The 17,871-nt window shown below is 42.0% G+C and overlaps 1 protein-coding gene across 2 annotated transcripts; it reads right to left on the minus strand.

Moving 5' to 3' along the window:
- Positions 1 to 727: 727 nt before the first annotated feature.
- On the minus strand, positions 728 to 2,702 carry hes4 (hes family bHLH transcription factor 4). Of its 2 annotated transcripts, none has more exons than XM_086278338.1 (4): positions 2,362 to 2,702; positions 2,086 to 2,181; positions 1,894 to 1,981; positions 728 to 1,784 (listed from the first exon to the last, which is right to left on the minus strand). In XM_086278338.1, the coding sequence occupies exons 1-4, from the start codon at positions 2,467 to 2,469 to the stop codon at positions 1,204 to 1,206; spliced, it is 873 nt and encodes a 290-aa protein (XP_086134464.1). In that variant the 5' UTR covers positions 2,470 to 2,702; the 3' UTR covers positions 728 to 1,203. The 2 variants fall into 2 exon arrangements, with proteins under 2 accessions (XP_086134464.1, XP_086134463.1); XM_086278337.1 differs by having other exon boundaries at positions 728 to 1,787.
- Positions 2,703 to 17,871: the final 15,169 nt, after the last annotated feature.

Raw genomic sequence — 17,871 nt, forward strand, 5'->3', positions numbered from 1 at the left:
GCGGAAAAGTCACCTAAGCAGATGTAGGCCGCAGACTGGAAATAAAAACAAGGCAGTTTAAATGATTGTGTGTCAGCGCGTGGGATGGGGGATCGTAATCAGGTTACAATATTCCACAACCTGCAGTTTTATTTGTCTTCCAGTTCCACGACTTCCGCCAAGGTCCCCTGCCCTGAAAGCGAAGTCTAACCAAGTTCCCTCCATTCCGCTTGGAGTGGAATCGAACAATTGATCCACAAAAGAAAGCGAGGATCCTTCCATATTCTCCTTTCACTGAAGCAATCTGTTAGTGACATTAACCCCTGAGCGCATTTCCCAGGCTCTTGAATAGGATTTGAGACTTTTTAAAGCTCCCGCTGCATACAGGATGAGACCCTTTTCAAACTTTTAATTACCTTTGTAGCAGCAGAAAAATACACCCTTATTGTCCCCGGGACCATTCTTTAGTGGGCCAGATGTAAGGAGCTCCCGCCAAACTGGTGACAAGGTGGCCACTTTCAACCTGTGGTAGCTTAACTGATGCAGGGGTTTACACTGTGAACATGAATATTAAAATATATTGTTTACCCCCTGATTTATCCTTAACTCTAACCACAGTTTGATCCTCGATATGACTTTTACGCGTTAAATAGAAGTTTTACGCATGGCGTGTGACATAATAGAGGCGCATACGGATACTTCATAAAATTAATTAATGACGTGATAGAAGCAGGCTGAAGACGAGACATAATTTCTGAAACCTCATTTATTAAAACAGTGGGTGAACACCCAACTTCTTCTCAAACACAAAACAACAAAGAATATAAAACACAGCTTTGGTATAACAATCAATGACACCGCTATACAAAACTAAACCTTTTCATAAAAAGTACTTCATCATAACAAAAAAAAAAAACAAAGAAAGAAAGAAAATCCTATAAATCTTCCATCTGCATGTTTACCACGGACATCCAAATGTTGGAATCAACAATAAATTATATATATAGATATACTTATAAAAACATGCGCCATTAGAGGCAGCACCTGTTCCATAAAACGAAACAACATGAACTAGTGGGAGGGGGTATTAAGTGGTTAGAGTTACCATCCCATAGCGGAAAAGTCACAGGTTCAACCCCCGTAACGTTGTGTGCAGTCACTTAAAAGTCTAAATTGAAAAAGTAATGCGAACTGGATTGAAGTGCAGTCTCTGGTCCCTTTAAGCTACCACGGCCGCCACACAGGCTCGCTGCTCTCGGAGCCGGTGCTGACCCCCACTGGGCTGACCGCCTGGGACCCTCCGGAGAAGGACGTCATGCCATGAACAGGAGATGCTGCAGTGGGTGCTGAGCTGCCGTGCACCGGGCTGGCGTTAACCGCAACAGGCACTCCTGCGTTTGCGTAAAGGGGGATGACAGGGGCCGTGGTGGAGGTAAAGGCCGGGTTGGGGATCAAAAAAGCAAACTGTCCATCTGTTGCGGGCACCAGCTGGAACCCACCAAAGACCTTGGGGGACACGGCCTCAGCGGGACTGAGCTTGGGGCCCATTGCGGCCCCGCTGATGGGCAGAGTGGATGGAAGCTGCACATGCAGGGGCTGGGCCAGGTGTGCCTGCTGAGACGGGGACTGCTGCTGGTAGTTCATAGACATCATCTGGCTCAAGCAGTTGGATAGATGGTTGAGGAGCCTCGACCTCACCTCAGAATTCACCCCCTCTGAGGTGGAGAGAAAGCGGGTGACCTCGTTCATGCATTCGTTGAATCCGGCTCTGTATTTGCTCAGGACCGTGGCGTCAGCTGAGAGCGCTGCTGGTCGGAAGAGGGAGGACGCGATATTAGTAACTTATAAGCAGCTTTGAGACTCTTTCCAAAAGTCGTGACTTTACGACCCACTTTTGTTATTATATCAACTTACCGCTCATCTGTACGCGCTGCAGGTTCCTCAAGTGCTTCACTGTCATCTCCAGGATGTCTGCTTTTTCCAGCTTGGAGTGTCTGGAGCTCTGTGGAAAGGAATAGGAATATTTAAAACCAACTCATTATCTACGAATAAGAATAATACAAATATTTCATTACAAAAAAGTTTCTAGGATAATTTTGAACTTACATCTTTTTTAAGCGCGTCCAGGATGAGCGTCTTGAGCTGACCCAGGCTTTCGTTAATTCTGGCTCTCCTGCGTTTTTCCATGATGGGCTTTGAAGACTGCAAATAAAAAAAGAAATTCTTAAGTAAATATTTTATTTACTAATCGCATATACGGATTTGCACGACTGCACGGTGATGTCATATCTCTAACATCTCGTAACTAAAGGACAAACTTGTACAAATATTCCTCACTTGAGGAGAATCCCCTCCGTTCTTTTAAAACATTAAATTACTTACTTTTCTGTGCTCGCTGGCGTTTTTTGGCTTGTCCGGTGTGTGCGATCCGTTTGCAGGTGCGCCGGCAATAGGGGATGCCGTCTGCTTTTCCATAGTGTCAGCTGGCATTGTTGATTAAACCAGGTAAAACAAAAAGGCGTGAAAAAGTAAATCCTTACTGCGAGCTCACGTATAAAAGGAGAGAGAAAAAATCACTCGGGGCCACTGCAGAATATAAAATAAGATATATGCCTGACAACCGAGTCCCACGGACGAGTCTGCCTTGTGCCGCTTGTTATCACTGAACTGTCTTGTGAGTACGGTGCGTGCGGTGCGCCGCTCAAAGCCACTTTCCACTTCTGTCGCTGACACACGCCGCAGCGCTACTTATACCCGGCTCGCGTGCTCCCAGTTCGTGTGAAACCCTCTCTGCATTCTTTCCCACACTCGCTTTCAGCCAATAGCAGAGAGGACTCACCCATTGGGCGCGGGGCAGACCGCTGATTGGACAACACCCCCGCGGGCCGTCAGTCACGCGCTGCTCAATCAGCCCTGCAGAGACAAACAACAAAGCGGGGCGAGCGGCAGCGGCCCGGCCGGCCTGTGAAGTGATAAGGGAGGCAGGGAGGGAGGAGGTGGGGGTATTTGCTTCCAACTTTACTCCGTCAAAAAATGTTGTAGTGCTTGTGTGTAGCTAAGTGTGTGCTTATGTGTGTTTGTGTGAGCGATATGAATGGAGAGTCTATACACAAAACTTTACTGGGCAGACCTTCCTTTGACGTGTTTTCCCCCGGCAGCGATAACAATCAGTACGGGTTATTAAAATATTTGACGCTACATTGTTTTGATGCCGTGAATTAATTCATGCCTGTTTTAGAGGAATATAGTCTGCTTGGTGGTGACTGTATCCCCAGTAAATGCAGAGCAGAATACTTTTTTCTACCCCCGACACACACATTTTAAACTTCAGAACAAATTTACACTCTTATTTTAAAACTCCTCTCTGCCTCCGAGGAGGAGAAGACGTCTGTAACGACACGCGAAGCGGTTTGCAGCAGCACGCACCAAGCCAATGGCGTGCGGTCACTTTATGCAAATAACGCGGAGGGCTCTCTGATTGGCTGTCTGAACAGCTTCACGTCAATCATGCCGGCGCGGGAGCCAGCTCAAAGAGGTGGCGGTGGTGGAGGAAGAGAAGGAGGGGGGTGGCACATCTGTCCGCGTGCCATCCGCGCACGGTGTCTTCCCGTCTTCACGGAGCACGCGCCAGAACTCGCAGATTAGAGCTTGCAGACCAAGAAGGGATTGGCAATATGAAAACGTTATATTTAACACGAATAGAACAAAATAGAATAGAGTAGTTTCGGAAGATATTTAAACTGCAATAATAAATACTCGTGCTTGCAGCTCTGATCTTTCGGTGGAGCCTCTAATAATTGCACCAATAATCATATATTCAGTTTAAAGTACATACGTACTTGTAGTGGACAAATCACAGATAGTCACAATTTCTTTTAAAATAAAATAAAGTCGCTCCAGCCAGACGTTTATGTCGACACAGAATAAGAAAACCTGGGAATCTGTGCGGATCTATTCAGTTTGTGAGGCCATTAAAACACACGAACACCTTTCGTGTACATTTGTGTATGGACAAGGACGTCCTTTCGCTTAAAGCTGCTTGGACTTTGTGCAGGAGAAGGGCGCCATCTAGCGATTGATTTGTAAAAGTTAAAAGTTAATTTACTTCGAAAAATAAAATAAAGTAGACCAAAGTTTAGGCTTTGTAAAGAATCGAGACATAAAGGCTTAACTATATTTACAGTGTAGTGTAAGCATCGGTTTTTACATGATTGTAGTTCTAGTGCGTCCCTTACATGAGATGCACCCACTGTAGTTTCCACGTGGCCGTGCTCTGCAGTGACGTCCTTTTTTAATTGGATTTCCTTTTCCTAAGAGTCCTCAGAAAAAAGAGTTTCTGATATGTGTGTGTTTTTAAATGTAAACTGTATGAGAACAAGTTTATGCAGTAAGGCAAGGATCACAGTCTTGAGATGACCACAAGGTGGCACAGCTCTGTTTAAACTTGCACCAAATATAAGGCTATTAGTCACTTAATTTATTTTAAATAAATAAAGAGAGTAATAGATTAAAGGAAACATATTACTTATGCCTAGAAAATATATTTATAGTATTAATATAAGATATACACACATTCATATTGAGACATCTAAAATATTTACATTTAATTCATGTTCAAGTTTGTTTCTCTACTTGTTCTTGTTGCCAGTAATAGAGGAGAATAGGGTGTTACACAGTAAAGGAGAAATAAAACAACTTTAGTTGGAGTGTTTCTCTCATTGCAAACATTATTTATTTGAAATGGACTAAGCAGACATCCACATAGTGTAAAACAAAGGTTTTTACAGCCTTGGACCTTCATATGATTAAAAAAACATATAAGTAAGATAAGTGTTTAAATCTCAGGAAATAAAATCAACATAAGTTATCAGTAAATATTTGAGACTTACACAGAGCATGTGCAAGTCATCCTTCGATAAATGAATATGTTAACTTTATATATGCTAAAAGCATTTAATTTTTTTCTTTTTACATAATAACAAGTAAGATTTGAAACTGATCAAATCCAAACCCCACACAGACAAAGCAACAGTTTTTGGTTACCCCACATGGATCTGCAGCCGGGACACAAATTAAAACTCAAACCACCAGATTTCCATGTTAAGCCAGTGGGCGCACTGCAACAAAAGGAGCATTACCAGCTCTAAGGAGGCGAAGATGTCATAGTAATCTTAAAACTGACGACAAAGTCTGGGGTCCTCTTTTGGCCGGCATCGTATTGAAACAGGCCAAATGTAATAAAACTTTGCTAAGCCGCGCATCAGTTCAGTGTATCAGCCATTGTTCAGGGTTTCATGGCCCCCTCACCCATGGGTGAGCTGTGCTGAGGCATGCTGGACATTTGTTTGCCCAGGATACTGAGTCTCAAGGGCCAGCTGTGTGTGCTTGGGTTCACGTTGGCTTTATTTGCTTTCGGATCGGCCCAAATGAAGCAGATCTAATTCTGCTCAGCTCCACAGGGATTACTTTGACTACTCCCTGCAGCAGAGGAGTTAATGGGATTTTGCTGTAATAATTCTGTACAGGTGAAATAGCACCTGTTGAACCTGATCTGGAGTCAGAAAAGGCCTCATAATTTTGATCCATCAATAATTCTCTCTCTTCATTCCTGCATTTCAAAGATCTGGACCCAGACAACAAAGAGAACAAAAATTCCCCTTCAACTCAAAGAAACTTTTCGAGTGACTTCATCACAAGAGCATCGTTAAAAGCTCATGCCGACATCGCCGGCCTGAGGAATGCAGAGAAGAGAAACGGCAGCCTTTAGTAAATGATCAACATTCGCCAGACGAGAGAGTACTTGCTTTTTGACTTAGCTTTATGAGGCGGCGGTCTGCAAGAGGAGATGTCGGGGGAGATGAAAGGGCCCAGAAGGAGGGAGAAGCTGTGTTTGCAGATTTAGCAGAGTTCAGTAGTCTGTTGTCCAGTCTTGCTGAATGCTCAGCAGCTCCTTTTGACCACTGCCTGCTTAATTTGTTGTTGTACAATAGGTCTGTGCACTTCTCCAAATCCATGTGCAGAATGCAGAAGGAGAGTCAATTATATCTGTATTAGCTGCTGTCGGCCTGGCAATCCCTTTATACACACTTCCCAATCAAGTGCTGGTAGATGTGTTTACCGCAGTGACTCCCCAACACTGAGCAGCTACAATGGCTTTTTGGGTGGCTGTGTTTTGTTTCAGATGCAGTGACCGATTTGGAGCAGAAAAGCAACAACTAAACATGTGGAATCATTACTTTGGTTTATGACCAATGTTCCCTCTAATTTTTCACGTGTCTGAGCGAACACACAAACTCCCTGAGCGGTCCCTTGGGCCACTGTGAGCAACAGCAGACATGTGCACTGTGGTCACGCCAGCATTGAATCCATCCAAGTTACATGGTTTATTAAAATAATCAAATTACAGCAATTACATTTATGTTAGACTACTTTTAATTAACTGCTTTAGCCCACCTACAATGAAAATTAAAAAAAAAATCTTGTTCATGACCTGTGTAGTATGTTAACACTATTGGAAGTAAAAAATAACTTGAACTCCAATATTGAAAACAAAACTTTCTTTCTTTTCTTCTCTCTCTCTCTTTTTTCTTTATAAAGCTCTGACTTGTATTATGAGTCTGTGGTCTGGGAGAGAGTCCTGTAACTCTCTGTCTGCAAAATACAGTAAATAATGACCAATGTTGGGCAATTAATTATATAGTTACTTCTTCAAAAAAGTAACTGAGTTATGCAAACAACAAAGTTTTTTGCAGCTGTTTACCTAAAAATGCAGCCAAGCCGTTTTTATTAAATAAACATTTCAAACTATTTACAGAACAATCAGCTGTTCTGCATCAAATTTGATGCCACACAAATTATTTGTGCCCCTCCAAAAAATAATTTCTGTTCACTATGAGATGAAGGAGAACAACAGCCTGATACCTGCAGGCCTGACAACAGGAGATGTATCACTGCTGTAACACCTGTAACATTCAGCAGTCGCCTCATTGTTCTGACACACACAACAAAACTTTTTTTTTTTTTTTTTTTTTTTTTTTTTTGGCCTGTCCCGTTTGGCTCTTTTGCCATCAGAATTGTTGTCTAAAGGCAAAGAAAGATGCCCAACGGATTTACTTTACCAAACTGACCATCCCAGCCTTGCCGTAATGGTCCATTTGATTCACCTTTTATTGTTTATTTTATTTTCACTTACTGAATACGGGACAGACTTGACTGGGGGAAAGAAGGGGAGAAAGAAAGAGGGAAAGAGAAACAGCTGAGAAGAGGGACGGGGGAGAAGGGCAAAAACCAAAAACCAACAGAACGGGCAGAGAAAAAAAAATGCATATATCAATCACCTGGATCACCTGCTGAGAAAGAAAAAAGAAAGCAAGCAGAAGAGAACAAGAGTAATAGAATAAACAACATCACAATGATATATGGGAATATGACAGTAAATACTAAATGTTAAACATTATTGTGCAGCACATAAGATCAACAGAACACAGTGTGCTTTGAGGTAGGAGCCAAAAAGGGTGTAGTTTGTGGGTGTGATCACCCGTGTGTACACCTGTGAGCATGGACGCGCTTGTTTACACAACAAAACTTTTGACTACACTACACACTAACTACACAAGATTTGCGCTAAACGTCGACAATCTCTCACATCTCAAAACACCGCCGTCAAACTTCCCCCTTCCTAAACAACTAAATGCCATGTTGCAATATCATTTTTTGATTGGTCGACATGGTACATTTTTCCACCAATAGGAAAGGGTAGGGGGAGGGGTTTGGTTTTGTTTTTGCTCACAGGCAGAGAGCGCTTTCAAGGTTTTCCTTATAAAAAGCCGTTTTTACCGTTTCTTCCCGCAGTAAATATAAACAACGATAGTATTCAGGAAGGAAACCAAACATTGCAGATATTTTTTTTATCATAACTCCAGTTTTACGTGGCCCATCAACACAATTTAAAAATTGGTATAAAGTCCACAGTTTCCCGTCAATTGTTCCGTCTGTCCTGCTCACATCTCCAATGGTTGTATGCGTTGTCATTAACGTGGCTTCACTCCATATCAGGCTTTGCTAGCTAAAACACCGGTGTCACAAGGACGCTGTCATAGCCTGTCAACGACGTGGATTAGCTTCATATATACGAATGTGAATCGCGTTATTGGCTGGACTATGGGATAAGGCGGCATCGTTCTAATCCCATACAGCCAGTCACTCACTGACTAACACTGCAAAACAGAATTGTTAAAGTTTTAATTTTAATTTCAATTCAGGTTAGATTTTTTTTTTGTGACCAACGCAGATTTTCTGTGCGCAGAGACCGTGCCAGCAGTGCGCAATTGCGCACGCGCGCAGTTTAGAGGGAACATTGACTATATCACAGAAATCATGGCAGTCATCATAGATGGTTAGAAATCTTTGCCATTTGAGTTTGTCCACAAGAGCACATTTGAGGGACTTTATAGATCTCTAAAGCTAAGAGGGAAGTATACTTTCTGCTGTAGTCTTCTTTAATGTAGCTAACTGTTAAAGATTAAGAGTATAAATATTCTAATTAGTATATTCACAAATTGTGAACAGAAAGTAATGAGCAAAATGTTCAAGCCACCCTCCATTTCTTTATATTTTGTGTAATTTTTAAAGTGGTCTTGAGCAACAGTTCTCCAGGCTTTTTGAAGGTCCTCTAAAGTTTCTTTGGATGCTGGCTGCTTTTTCCACTCATTTTCTGTCGAGTCTTTGCACCTGACCATTTTCCGAGGAATCTTCTTTGTTTGTTAAGCCTCTTAACACTGACCTATGAATTATTCAAGCATTAAAAGTCACCTAACTCAAGAGATGAAACAGTTTTGTGTCTGCACATTACAGATAACTTAGCAAAGAGCAAACTTTGAATTCTATCTTTAGGTATCTATGTAAAAATGCTAAAGATAAAACAGTTTGACAGGCATAAAATAATATTTTTTGCACCAAGAAGGTGATTACCAAAGCGCTTTGAGCCAAAGACCTTCGTGTGCAGCATGTTCTTAAAAGACATTAAGGAGATAACAAGTGGAGGGTTAAAAGAAGAAGTGGCAGACATGAAAACCTGTCTGCAGCAGATTAACAGTAACAACAAAACTCATGTCCTGAGAAAGAGGGTGCAAGTCCAGCAAAGACCTGAAACTGTGGCTGTCAAGAAGACGTTCTTAAGGAAGAAAAAAAGCACAGGTATACCCAATTAAATAATGTCTCATTGCCTTCAGTTCATGATAACAGTTTAATACTCATATGGGTCATTCAGCATGATAACACTTAGTCTTTCACTTCAGTCATAAAGCAGAACTAAAACTCGAAATGCAGCATTTTATTTATTTAGTGCGATATTAACCTGAATACTTCTTCCAGCATTGATTGATAAAAGTGAGGACAAACTCATCTGAAGGTTTCCAAATCTGAGATGACAGCAGGACTTCAGCGGTGCTAGTTAGTGGTGTGAGGTTTCTGAAACAAGTGAAGCCAGAATCCCGACCAAAGCAGATCTAAGCTTGCAACTGAAAGGACACCTGCAGCTGCTGCATTCACCTCTCGCTTCGGGGAGGCGGATTTACAGAGTACTGAAAACACTGGGTGGATAGTTTATTATGGAATGTGATTAAAGCAAATATTAAAGAAGGAAGGTGTGCAAAAATATGGACCTGTGTCCTCTCAGATACTGCCAAGCAATGTTTAGGGATTTGCCAAGTTGAGATATTTCATGCGTATTGTTGCTGGGGATTTGTCCAGTCTGGGAGCGGCCAGATGTTTTTCTTTAACACCAACTAATTGTGCTGGTATTAAATCAGCTATTTCCCTCTTCAGCTATTCTGTGTTTGATGTATAACCACGACCGCAGGGTGCCTTATAAGAAGTCAGTATTTGAATAAATTAATATGAATCTGGAAATATTTCTCATGGCATTTCAGGCATGGGTGCATTTAGTCAAAGGCTTCAAGGCTGCATGTTTGCACCACAAATGTGAGGGAAAAGTGGTATTTTCATTTTATTCTTCCTTAATCTCATTACTCCCTTAGCTGTTTTCATACCTGCAGAAAGGAGAAAAAAAGCCCCGAGATCAATTATATTTGCCTCACTTTTCAAGCGGCTTGTTGTCATTTTGCCATCTGCAGACCAGCATGTCCAGTACAATGTGGTGTATTCACTGAGCCTCTGTGGCTTTCTGAACAGAGAGAGAGAGAGACCCTTTTCTCTTGCCTCTCGCCCCAATTCAAGGCTTTCTTCTCCCTTTTAAGTGGGCTGTTGATGAGGTTAGTCTAATCAGATTAAGTCAACTCACATTGGTCTCCGCAGTTTGTTTTCCTTCCAAAGGCGTCCTGACATCTCCTATACTTTTTCTTTATCCTCCTCTTTGCACTTTTCATCCAGGCTTCCACCCCAAAAAAAAACCTTTCAGCGGAGGGCCCAATGGACTCTTTTATAAACAGCAGTTCCCCAATGATATAGGTTATTTAGAATGGGTCACTAGGCTGGAATACATGGGAAAGGCCTTTAAAGTTGTGCAGTGACGCATTTGGACATTTCCACCGGTGTCTGTGTGAATGCCAGAGATTAGGTAAACACAAAGCGCCAAATCAAATTTTGGAAATCGCTGGAACCTTTAATTTGATTCCCGAATAAATGTTCGAGGGATGTTTTGTAAACTACAAAGCTAATGCAATCTCCACTTTTATCCTGACGCTCGTACTTGAGCAGCAGTTTCACAGCTAACTTGTTAAATGGTTTTTAAGTGATATAAATACGATCTGATTGTTTACATAGCTCCAGACGTGACAGTTGTACTCAGTGGATTTTAGCAAGAGATTAAATTACGATGCCCGGTTCACTGTTTCTACGGAAGAAAACATAGCCAACCTTTGTGCTTTGTAAGAAAAGTGTTTGTTTTGTTCAGGATCATTTAGATTATAAAATAATGCACTAATAATACTGATGTGAATTCACAGTCATGTGCTGATTATTGTTAAAGTCCCTAAATAATTCATTAAGAATCGGAAGAGATCACTAAACTAAAAGTTATTGCTTCACATCTACGAGGGCAAGGTATCATTTTTTGAGCGTGTAAAATCTCTGAAGTTGTTGTCAGCAGAGGGCCGTAACTTGATTCCCCTCACTAATAACAGGCTTACAAAGACAATGAGCACAATGAGGACAGAGGAGGTCTTTTCAGATGACTTCAGAAGCCCCCCTGCTAACACCCCACCCCTTAGAAAAGACGTGGTTGCCCACTGACTGAATGAGGAGGGGGCGTGGGGCTGTAGCACCATTTCAAGCTAATGGATCTGAGAGACTGTCCACATAATTACATTACAGCATTTCAGCAGGCCTTTGAGCTCTCCACACTTGCAGCTCCGGCACACCACGGCACTCCACTCACGGTCCCACAGTGGAATGCGCCATGACAGATATGGTCGTCCTGGGCGCTCTGGAACAAGGCTGCGCTCCATGGGACGGGCAACCCCACCCCCCCTCCTCATCCCTCTGTATACAAGTTGTTGGATTTGAAACAGGGGGTGGCTAGTGGAAGACAAAGGATCAAATGTGGGGGGCAAAGAAAATGTAAAAAGTTGACTTGGTGTCTGTTTGAGAGCTACAGTTAGCACATTTTCCTGTTAACTTTTATTATTCTTACTTCATGTCTTTGCACACGACTAAAAAGAGAGAGTTTCTGATAAATACTGCAATACATGACTTTTTCACTGTTTTACGTTGGTTTTAGTTCACACTTTACCATCGCGTTTGTCTTTTATGGTTTGCTCTTGATTCAGTTGGATTCCTTTCATACTTTTTTGCAATTTTACTTCATGCAGTTATCAAAACTCCAGGTAAAAATGAAGTTTTATGCACTTTATTAAAAATTAATTTTAAAAAAATGCTAGTTTTATCACAAACAACCAACACAAACACAGATGAATCAGGCATAAAATTAGTCTTTTTCACTCTTTAGGCTTAAATTGAGCTTGTGTCCAATCCATTCCAGCCAAACCAAACACAGCTACAAGGAGAACAGGATTTTTTTCACAGGCCACGGTGAATGCCGCTGAATGAGTCGAACACACACAAACACAATGTGGAAAAGAGAACATTTGTTTGCTGCATTAACATACTGACTCTTCAGTCAGTTTTTGATTTATAAAGAACCTTTTTTTAACCTTCCCAGGCCAAATTATTTAAATTTAGACTGATGTTTTCTTAATTTGTGACCGAGAGCGTAATTTCCACACAAAAGTCAATGTCTATCTGTGACTGCAGACCAAGTGGAAAATCCCCCAAACTAATAAAACACAAAAGCACCAATTTTGAGATTTCTCTTCCCATATTAGAAAGTGCTATTGATCTTTTTGTTTGGCTTTGTTGGATAAGGAAAATGCTTTGCTTTCTGGTTCGTCTTGGAAAAAAAAAATTACTCCTTTTATGGTGGATCAAAATCAATGCAAATTAATCCTTTATTCATTTCCCTGTGAATAATTCGAGTCTTTGCACTTTTGTTTGGGGCCCGTGAGCTAAACAAAATCATAAGAAAGGTGCAGAATGCGAACGTTTATTGGGCAGTGGGAAAGAGAGATGACCCTGCTCATGGGTGACAAAGAATCCTTTATGGCGTTGGTGTGAACCCATGAAACAGGGGTATTCCACTCTGACTGACCAGCACCGCAGGAGTTCCAACATGTGCTGAAACGGTGCCCCCGTAAAACCAACTCTTTTTACGCACGCATAAAGGAGGAGACGCCTCAAAAAAAGCAATAATCTTTGCCCATTCTTGAGTGCACGCTCTGAGGGACAGGGGCTGTGTGGCAGCTTGACACTGACATATTCATTACGAATTACTTTAGGACTTTTTTTTTAAATGGAGAATTTTAGACATGCTTTATATATCCTCTTGGATTACTGAAATCCACTAACAACTTACCTTAAAGAGTGTCTGCAAAAATCCAAAGGTTTATTAAAAAATCTGGAGATGCAAAGCTTGAAGGAATTATGAAGCATAAGGCCTGATTTTCTGTGGGGAATCTTTTTTAGAGCCTGTGACGTAACCTACATAAGTGGCTGATGTCACTGCCGACATTCGTATCCAGGTCCAGGTGTTTTATATGGAGTGTCTCCCTTGACAGACTGCCCTCAAGTTTTTCCACTTAGATGTCATGGTTTACCTCATCTCATATGCCTCATATGGACACATATGCTTAAGTTGCAGTGTCAAAAAGGGGAGATGGTATATTTAACCTCCTAGGACCAGGCGTCCACATATTTATTATGTGGATGGGTTATTTAGACCAAAATACTCAATTTTTCTCTACAAGGGCCTGATATCCACTTACGAGGACATTATACTGCTACTGTTCTATTTAAATTTTTAAACGACTATCGTCATATGTGGCTCTCATTTTTCTTAGAAATAAAAATTAGGTAAAAAAAACAAACAAACTGGTAATTGTTTGTTTTTCATTCATCAGGTCCCAGTCAGCCCAAATATCAAAGAGAAATTAAAAATGCATGCCATGAAAGAGTTCGGGTCTTAGGAGGTTAAAGCCAACAGGTTGCTAGTGACCAAGTAAAGTATGAAGTACATGCAGACTCCTTAAATCTGGGACTCTCCACCATTTGACCCGAGAACTGAAGAAGCTTCTCGGATGAGAGGTGAAACGTCTTCAAGTAACTTAAAGAAGTCCAGACGCTTTTCTTTCCAAGCTCCTTTGACTACGATGACCTGGATGACTGAGAACCTTCACACACATCCAGACTCCTTCTGTGCCAAGAACGATTAAGCTAGGTGGCTGATATGTATTTACACGTAAATGTGTTAGTAACATCTCTTTGGATGTTTTCCCATTACTGTTTTCATGTCGGTTTAAAATAAAATATACCCTTAGCAGGCATTGCAGCTTACTGCAAGTTACATTTCTGGGGAGGTGCACATTGTGCACAAGTTACGCTGTAGGGTTTCAAAGAGGTTTGCGGTCATGACGAAAACACAAATCGCCTCCTGGGTCTCTAACCAAACTGTCACTAGCTAAGCCACACTGTGAGTAATGGATGCAGATACAGGTTTCGCCAAGAAAGCAAAAAAAATGCCTCCGTTATAAAAGATGATATCTGAGCTTCTGCTGAGTTGGTTTTCATTCTCTTCGTTTTAAAACTGTACGTAATGCTACAAAGTGAAATCTACAACTCAGCAGCCAGACCACCGACCATAAGCACCAAAAGTTTTCCCCTTACATCAGTCTTGGTGTCTTTGTTGTTTGAACAAAACACGAGATGGTGACAAACTACACTTTCGCTCTCTTTCCAGCAGTTTGAGAGCAGAAGATGCTGAATTTACACTGCTGGTTGATTTTGACGACAGATTTTATGTTGAGGCTATAAGCTCAGCACATTCCTGCACAAGGCCAGAGTTTAAACACAGAACGCACACCATTAAGGACAATCTGACGAGATATTATTCTTCCAGACTGAAATGGCACAGGGAGCTATTGTGTGGGCTGTTCATTGTTGAAGTCATCTGAATGCACCGCTGACTAGCATTCACAATGGCTGAAGCGGGGGCAGAGGGATTATCGCATCTCCATGTTTGTGGTCACCTCAAACATCATCCCATCATCAAAGTCCCCTTTACACCCCAAACATCGCCACCCTTCTTTTTTCCCTGTGATGTGGAGACACCAACAGCACGTACCCTCCCTTTAAGCTTTATTTTGGGCCAAACACTGCAGAGGAGATGATTTGTGTCTTTGAAAGCACACGTTTCAATCACATCAAAAGCCCGGGAAACAAAAGTGGAGGCTGGCAGCATCAGACAAACACTCTCATTAGTCACTGCTTTCTCTTGTATCTCGTCGAGGATGAAGGAGGGGTTGTTTACTCTGGAATATCTCATACTGTAAAGCAAAGGGAACCTACCGCCTGGCCCATTCAGCCGGCGTGCAAACAAGTGGAACAGTGTGTGGTCAGTCACAATAAACACAGATCAAAGAGCACAAAATGCACTTCTGTTTCATAATGCACCCTGTGGCACAACCTTTTTCCTTGCATGGCCCTCACACTCGATCTTCCCACACTCATGTACAAACTCACCATTAATAAGGGCTGAAAAGTGTGATTTTCAGCTCTCACTCTGGTGTTCCTCATCCTTGTCCCATCCTCAGCCCCCTGCCTGGTGCTGACCCTGCCAGCAGACTCTTTCTGCCCCCCTCCCCTCCACAGCCCCCTCCAACCCTGGGAAGAAGAGGCCCACACCAGTGCTAGAGCTGGGGCTCATTAGCAGCGCCCACCTGGAGGCTGGCTGGGGGCTGACAGAGAAGCGAGGCCTTGATCTGCTGGCTGTGAGCAGTGCTGTGGCACTCAGTAAGGACAGGACCACGTGCAGCGTGGTATACAAGCACAGGGAGCCATCAAATATATCCAGCGCTTCAACAGTCCTGAGCTGATCACATTTAATCTGTTTAATTGTTCAAGCAGACAAAAAGGCACAGCGCTCTCTGTCAGCCCAGGAGGAGCACCGTTTCATAAGTTCTCTCACAGAGACAGACAGAAAACGAAGAACTCCTTGTGTAGATTATGAAACTGTTTGTAAAACAAGTATGGAAGTGGATACCCTTTGTGCATGTGTTCTTTGAACTCTAACCATCTTATCTGCCCTTCCCTCTTCATTCTTATTTATAAATCTGTTTGTTTGGGGAAGTTGTTTGCTATGGATGAGTATTTGTTATGACAGCTGTTGGGGTTAGGGGGAGTGATGCTGAGGTATGCTAGTGTGTAATTAACTGGTGTAAAACGAAGGTATGGAGCCCCTGCGGATCAGCTGTCCCTGCTCTGGGAGGGGGCACACAAAAGGATCCCAGTGAAGGAACAGCAAGCCTCCCAAGTCATGCGGCTCCGGTCACACAAACTGCATCCAGAGATTCATGTCGCTGTCTGACAGCACAGCATCTAAACGACAGCATTTTAAGGGATTGTGGTGGTTAGAAACATGCAGGACTGTGCAAAGTGATGAACCTACTAGCTTTTTTTTCTTTATCTGACCGCTGACTGACTTTCTCATATTGAGATTGGGGGCTCTAACTCTAACAACCAGTTGTTGGGATCCTCATTCTTTGTGCTGCTGAAGATATTTCTTAATGACTCTGGCTGTATATTTATATATGGGGTTATTATCATGCTGAGAAAAATAATTCAACACCAGTTAAATATCTGCATCCACGATATATAAAAAACAAAACATATACACACAGACATGCATGAGTTTAGTTAGTGATGCTTTGTCTTGCTTCACAGTGCTGTGCAAAAGTCTTGAATCCCCACTCGTTCCTTTGTGAGAAGTGGCTCTTATCTCAGAACAAGTGGAGGACAAAAATAAGAGATGTCAGGCCTGAAAAAAAAAAGTATGACAATGATCCCAAACACACTGCCAATGAAGTAAAAGCATACCTGTTAATAGAAAGAAAAACACAGTGGAACACTGTCAGTCATGGATTGGGCTCCACAGCTCAGATCTCAACATTATTGAAGCAGTGTGTGCTATCATCTTGACAGAGAACAGAACAAAAAGCAGCCAACAGCCAAAAAAGATCTTTGAATGTCCCTCAAGAAATTTGGAGAACTATTCCTGAAGACTTTTTAAATAAATTACAAGAAATCTCCCTAAGAAAGTTTAGGCTGTGTTGAAGAATAAAGACAGTCATACAAAATATTGACTTTTAATCTCCTTAAAATTCTACAAACTCAATTTTTGCATTTTTTACTTTCTATATATCTTTCCACATTTTTCAAAAAATCACTGCACCTATTTTGCATTTTATTAGCAAAATGTTAGAAAAGGACAGGTGACTCAAGACTTTTAGTCACACTACAAATGTTATTTGTTAGAGGACTCTTGTTGTTTGGTGAATGATGCTCTCAAACTGTTTTTTCCATGTTAATATGATTTATATGATCGAACATTTTTGACACATTTGTTATCATCAGCCAACCAAGATTTTTAAGTGTATCTGTAAGTGTTGAGCTGAACTAAACAGTAAAGTGGACATTGTGGTTTTGATTGGCCAGTAAATGGAAGCTGTGGCTCTCAGGCTCCCCCCCAACTCTACTTTATATTGTTTATCCTTGATACACTGTAACTGACTGTCTTTACACTCTTCCCTCTTCCCTCTTTTTTTTGTGATTGTGAAATTTTGGTCTTCAGTTACAGTGACGTTTTGGTTTGTCAGATCAAAGACGAATCTGAGGACTCTGAGTCGCTTCTGATGAACATGAACAATGGGTTGGTCATGATGACTGGTAAATCTCAGTCACGGACCACCACATCAAGGACAATTAGCATTAGCTTGACTCTCCAGGCTCAGCCCTTAAGCAGGATGAAAAAAAGTGACCTGCTGACTGAGCGCATTCCACCTGCAGCCTGCAGTTCAAAGGACTCCCATGATGATCGCCCTCTGCACCTCACTGCTCCACTGCTATCCAGCCACAACTTACCCTGAGGCAAAGCTCACCCTACTCCACACCACGGGTGATCCAATGCTTCGTCAACACCATTACAGCCCATTCATAACACATAGAACTGCTATGACCGCTACCTGCCAGCTCACTGCCTCAGGTGATGTTTGAATAGCTTCACTCCAGAATTAGCCACACCTCTCCCCCCCTCTTGAGAGAAGCAGCATATGGCCAGGGTGGATAAATTCCCCTACTGTTTCAAAAGGCGCTCATAAGCCTTCAGGGTGATCGGGACGTCACGCTCCTCTTTACTAGATTAAGTCTAATAATCTCCCAGTAACGAGACTTAAAATCCAGAGCGGTAAAACACTGGGCCCTGGGGTTCACTAACACACAATGCATGCTGTTTTGCCTTTAACACTTTATTTTATGACTACAAGTAAG

This window comes from Aulonocara sp. 'chitande type north' Nkhata Bay, linkage group LG20 (genome assembly GCF_057382095.1).
Source record: "Aulonocara sp. 'chitande type north' Nkhata Bay isolate Kocher_YH1m ecotype deep benthic linkage group LG20, A_spYH_male_GT1.1, whole genome shotgun sequence".
Lineage (NCBI taxonomy): Eukaryota > Metazoa > Chordata > Actinopteri > Cichliformes > Cichlidae > Aulonocara > Aulonocara sp. 'chitande type north' Nkhata Bay.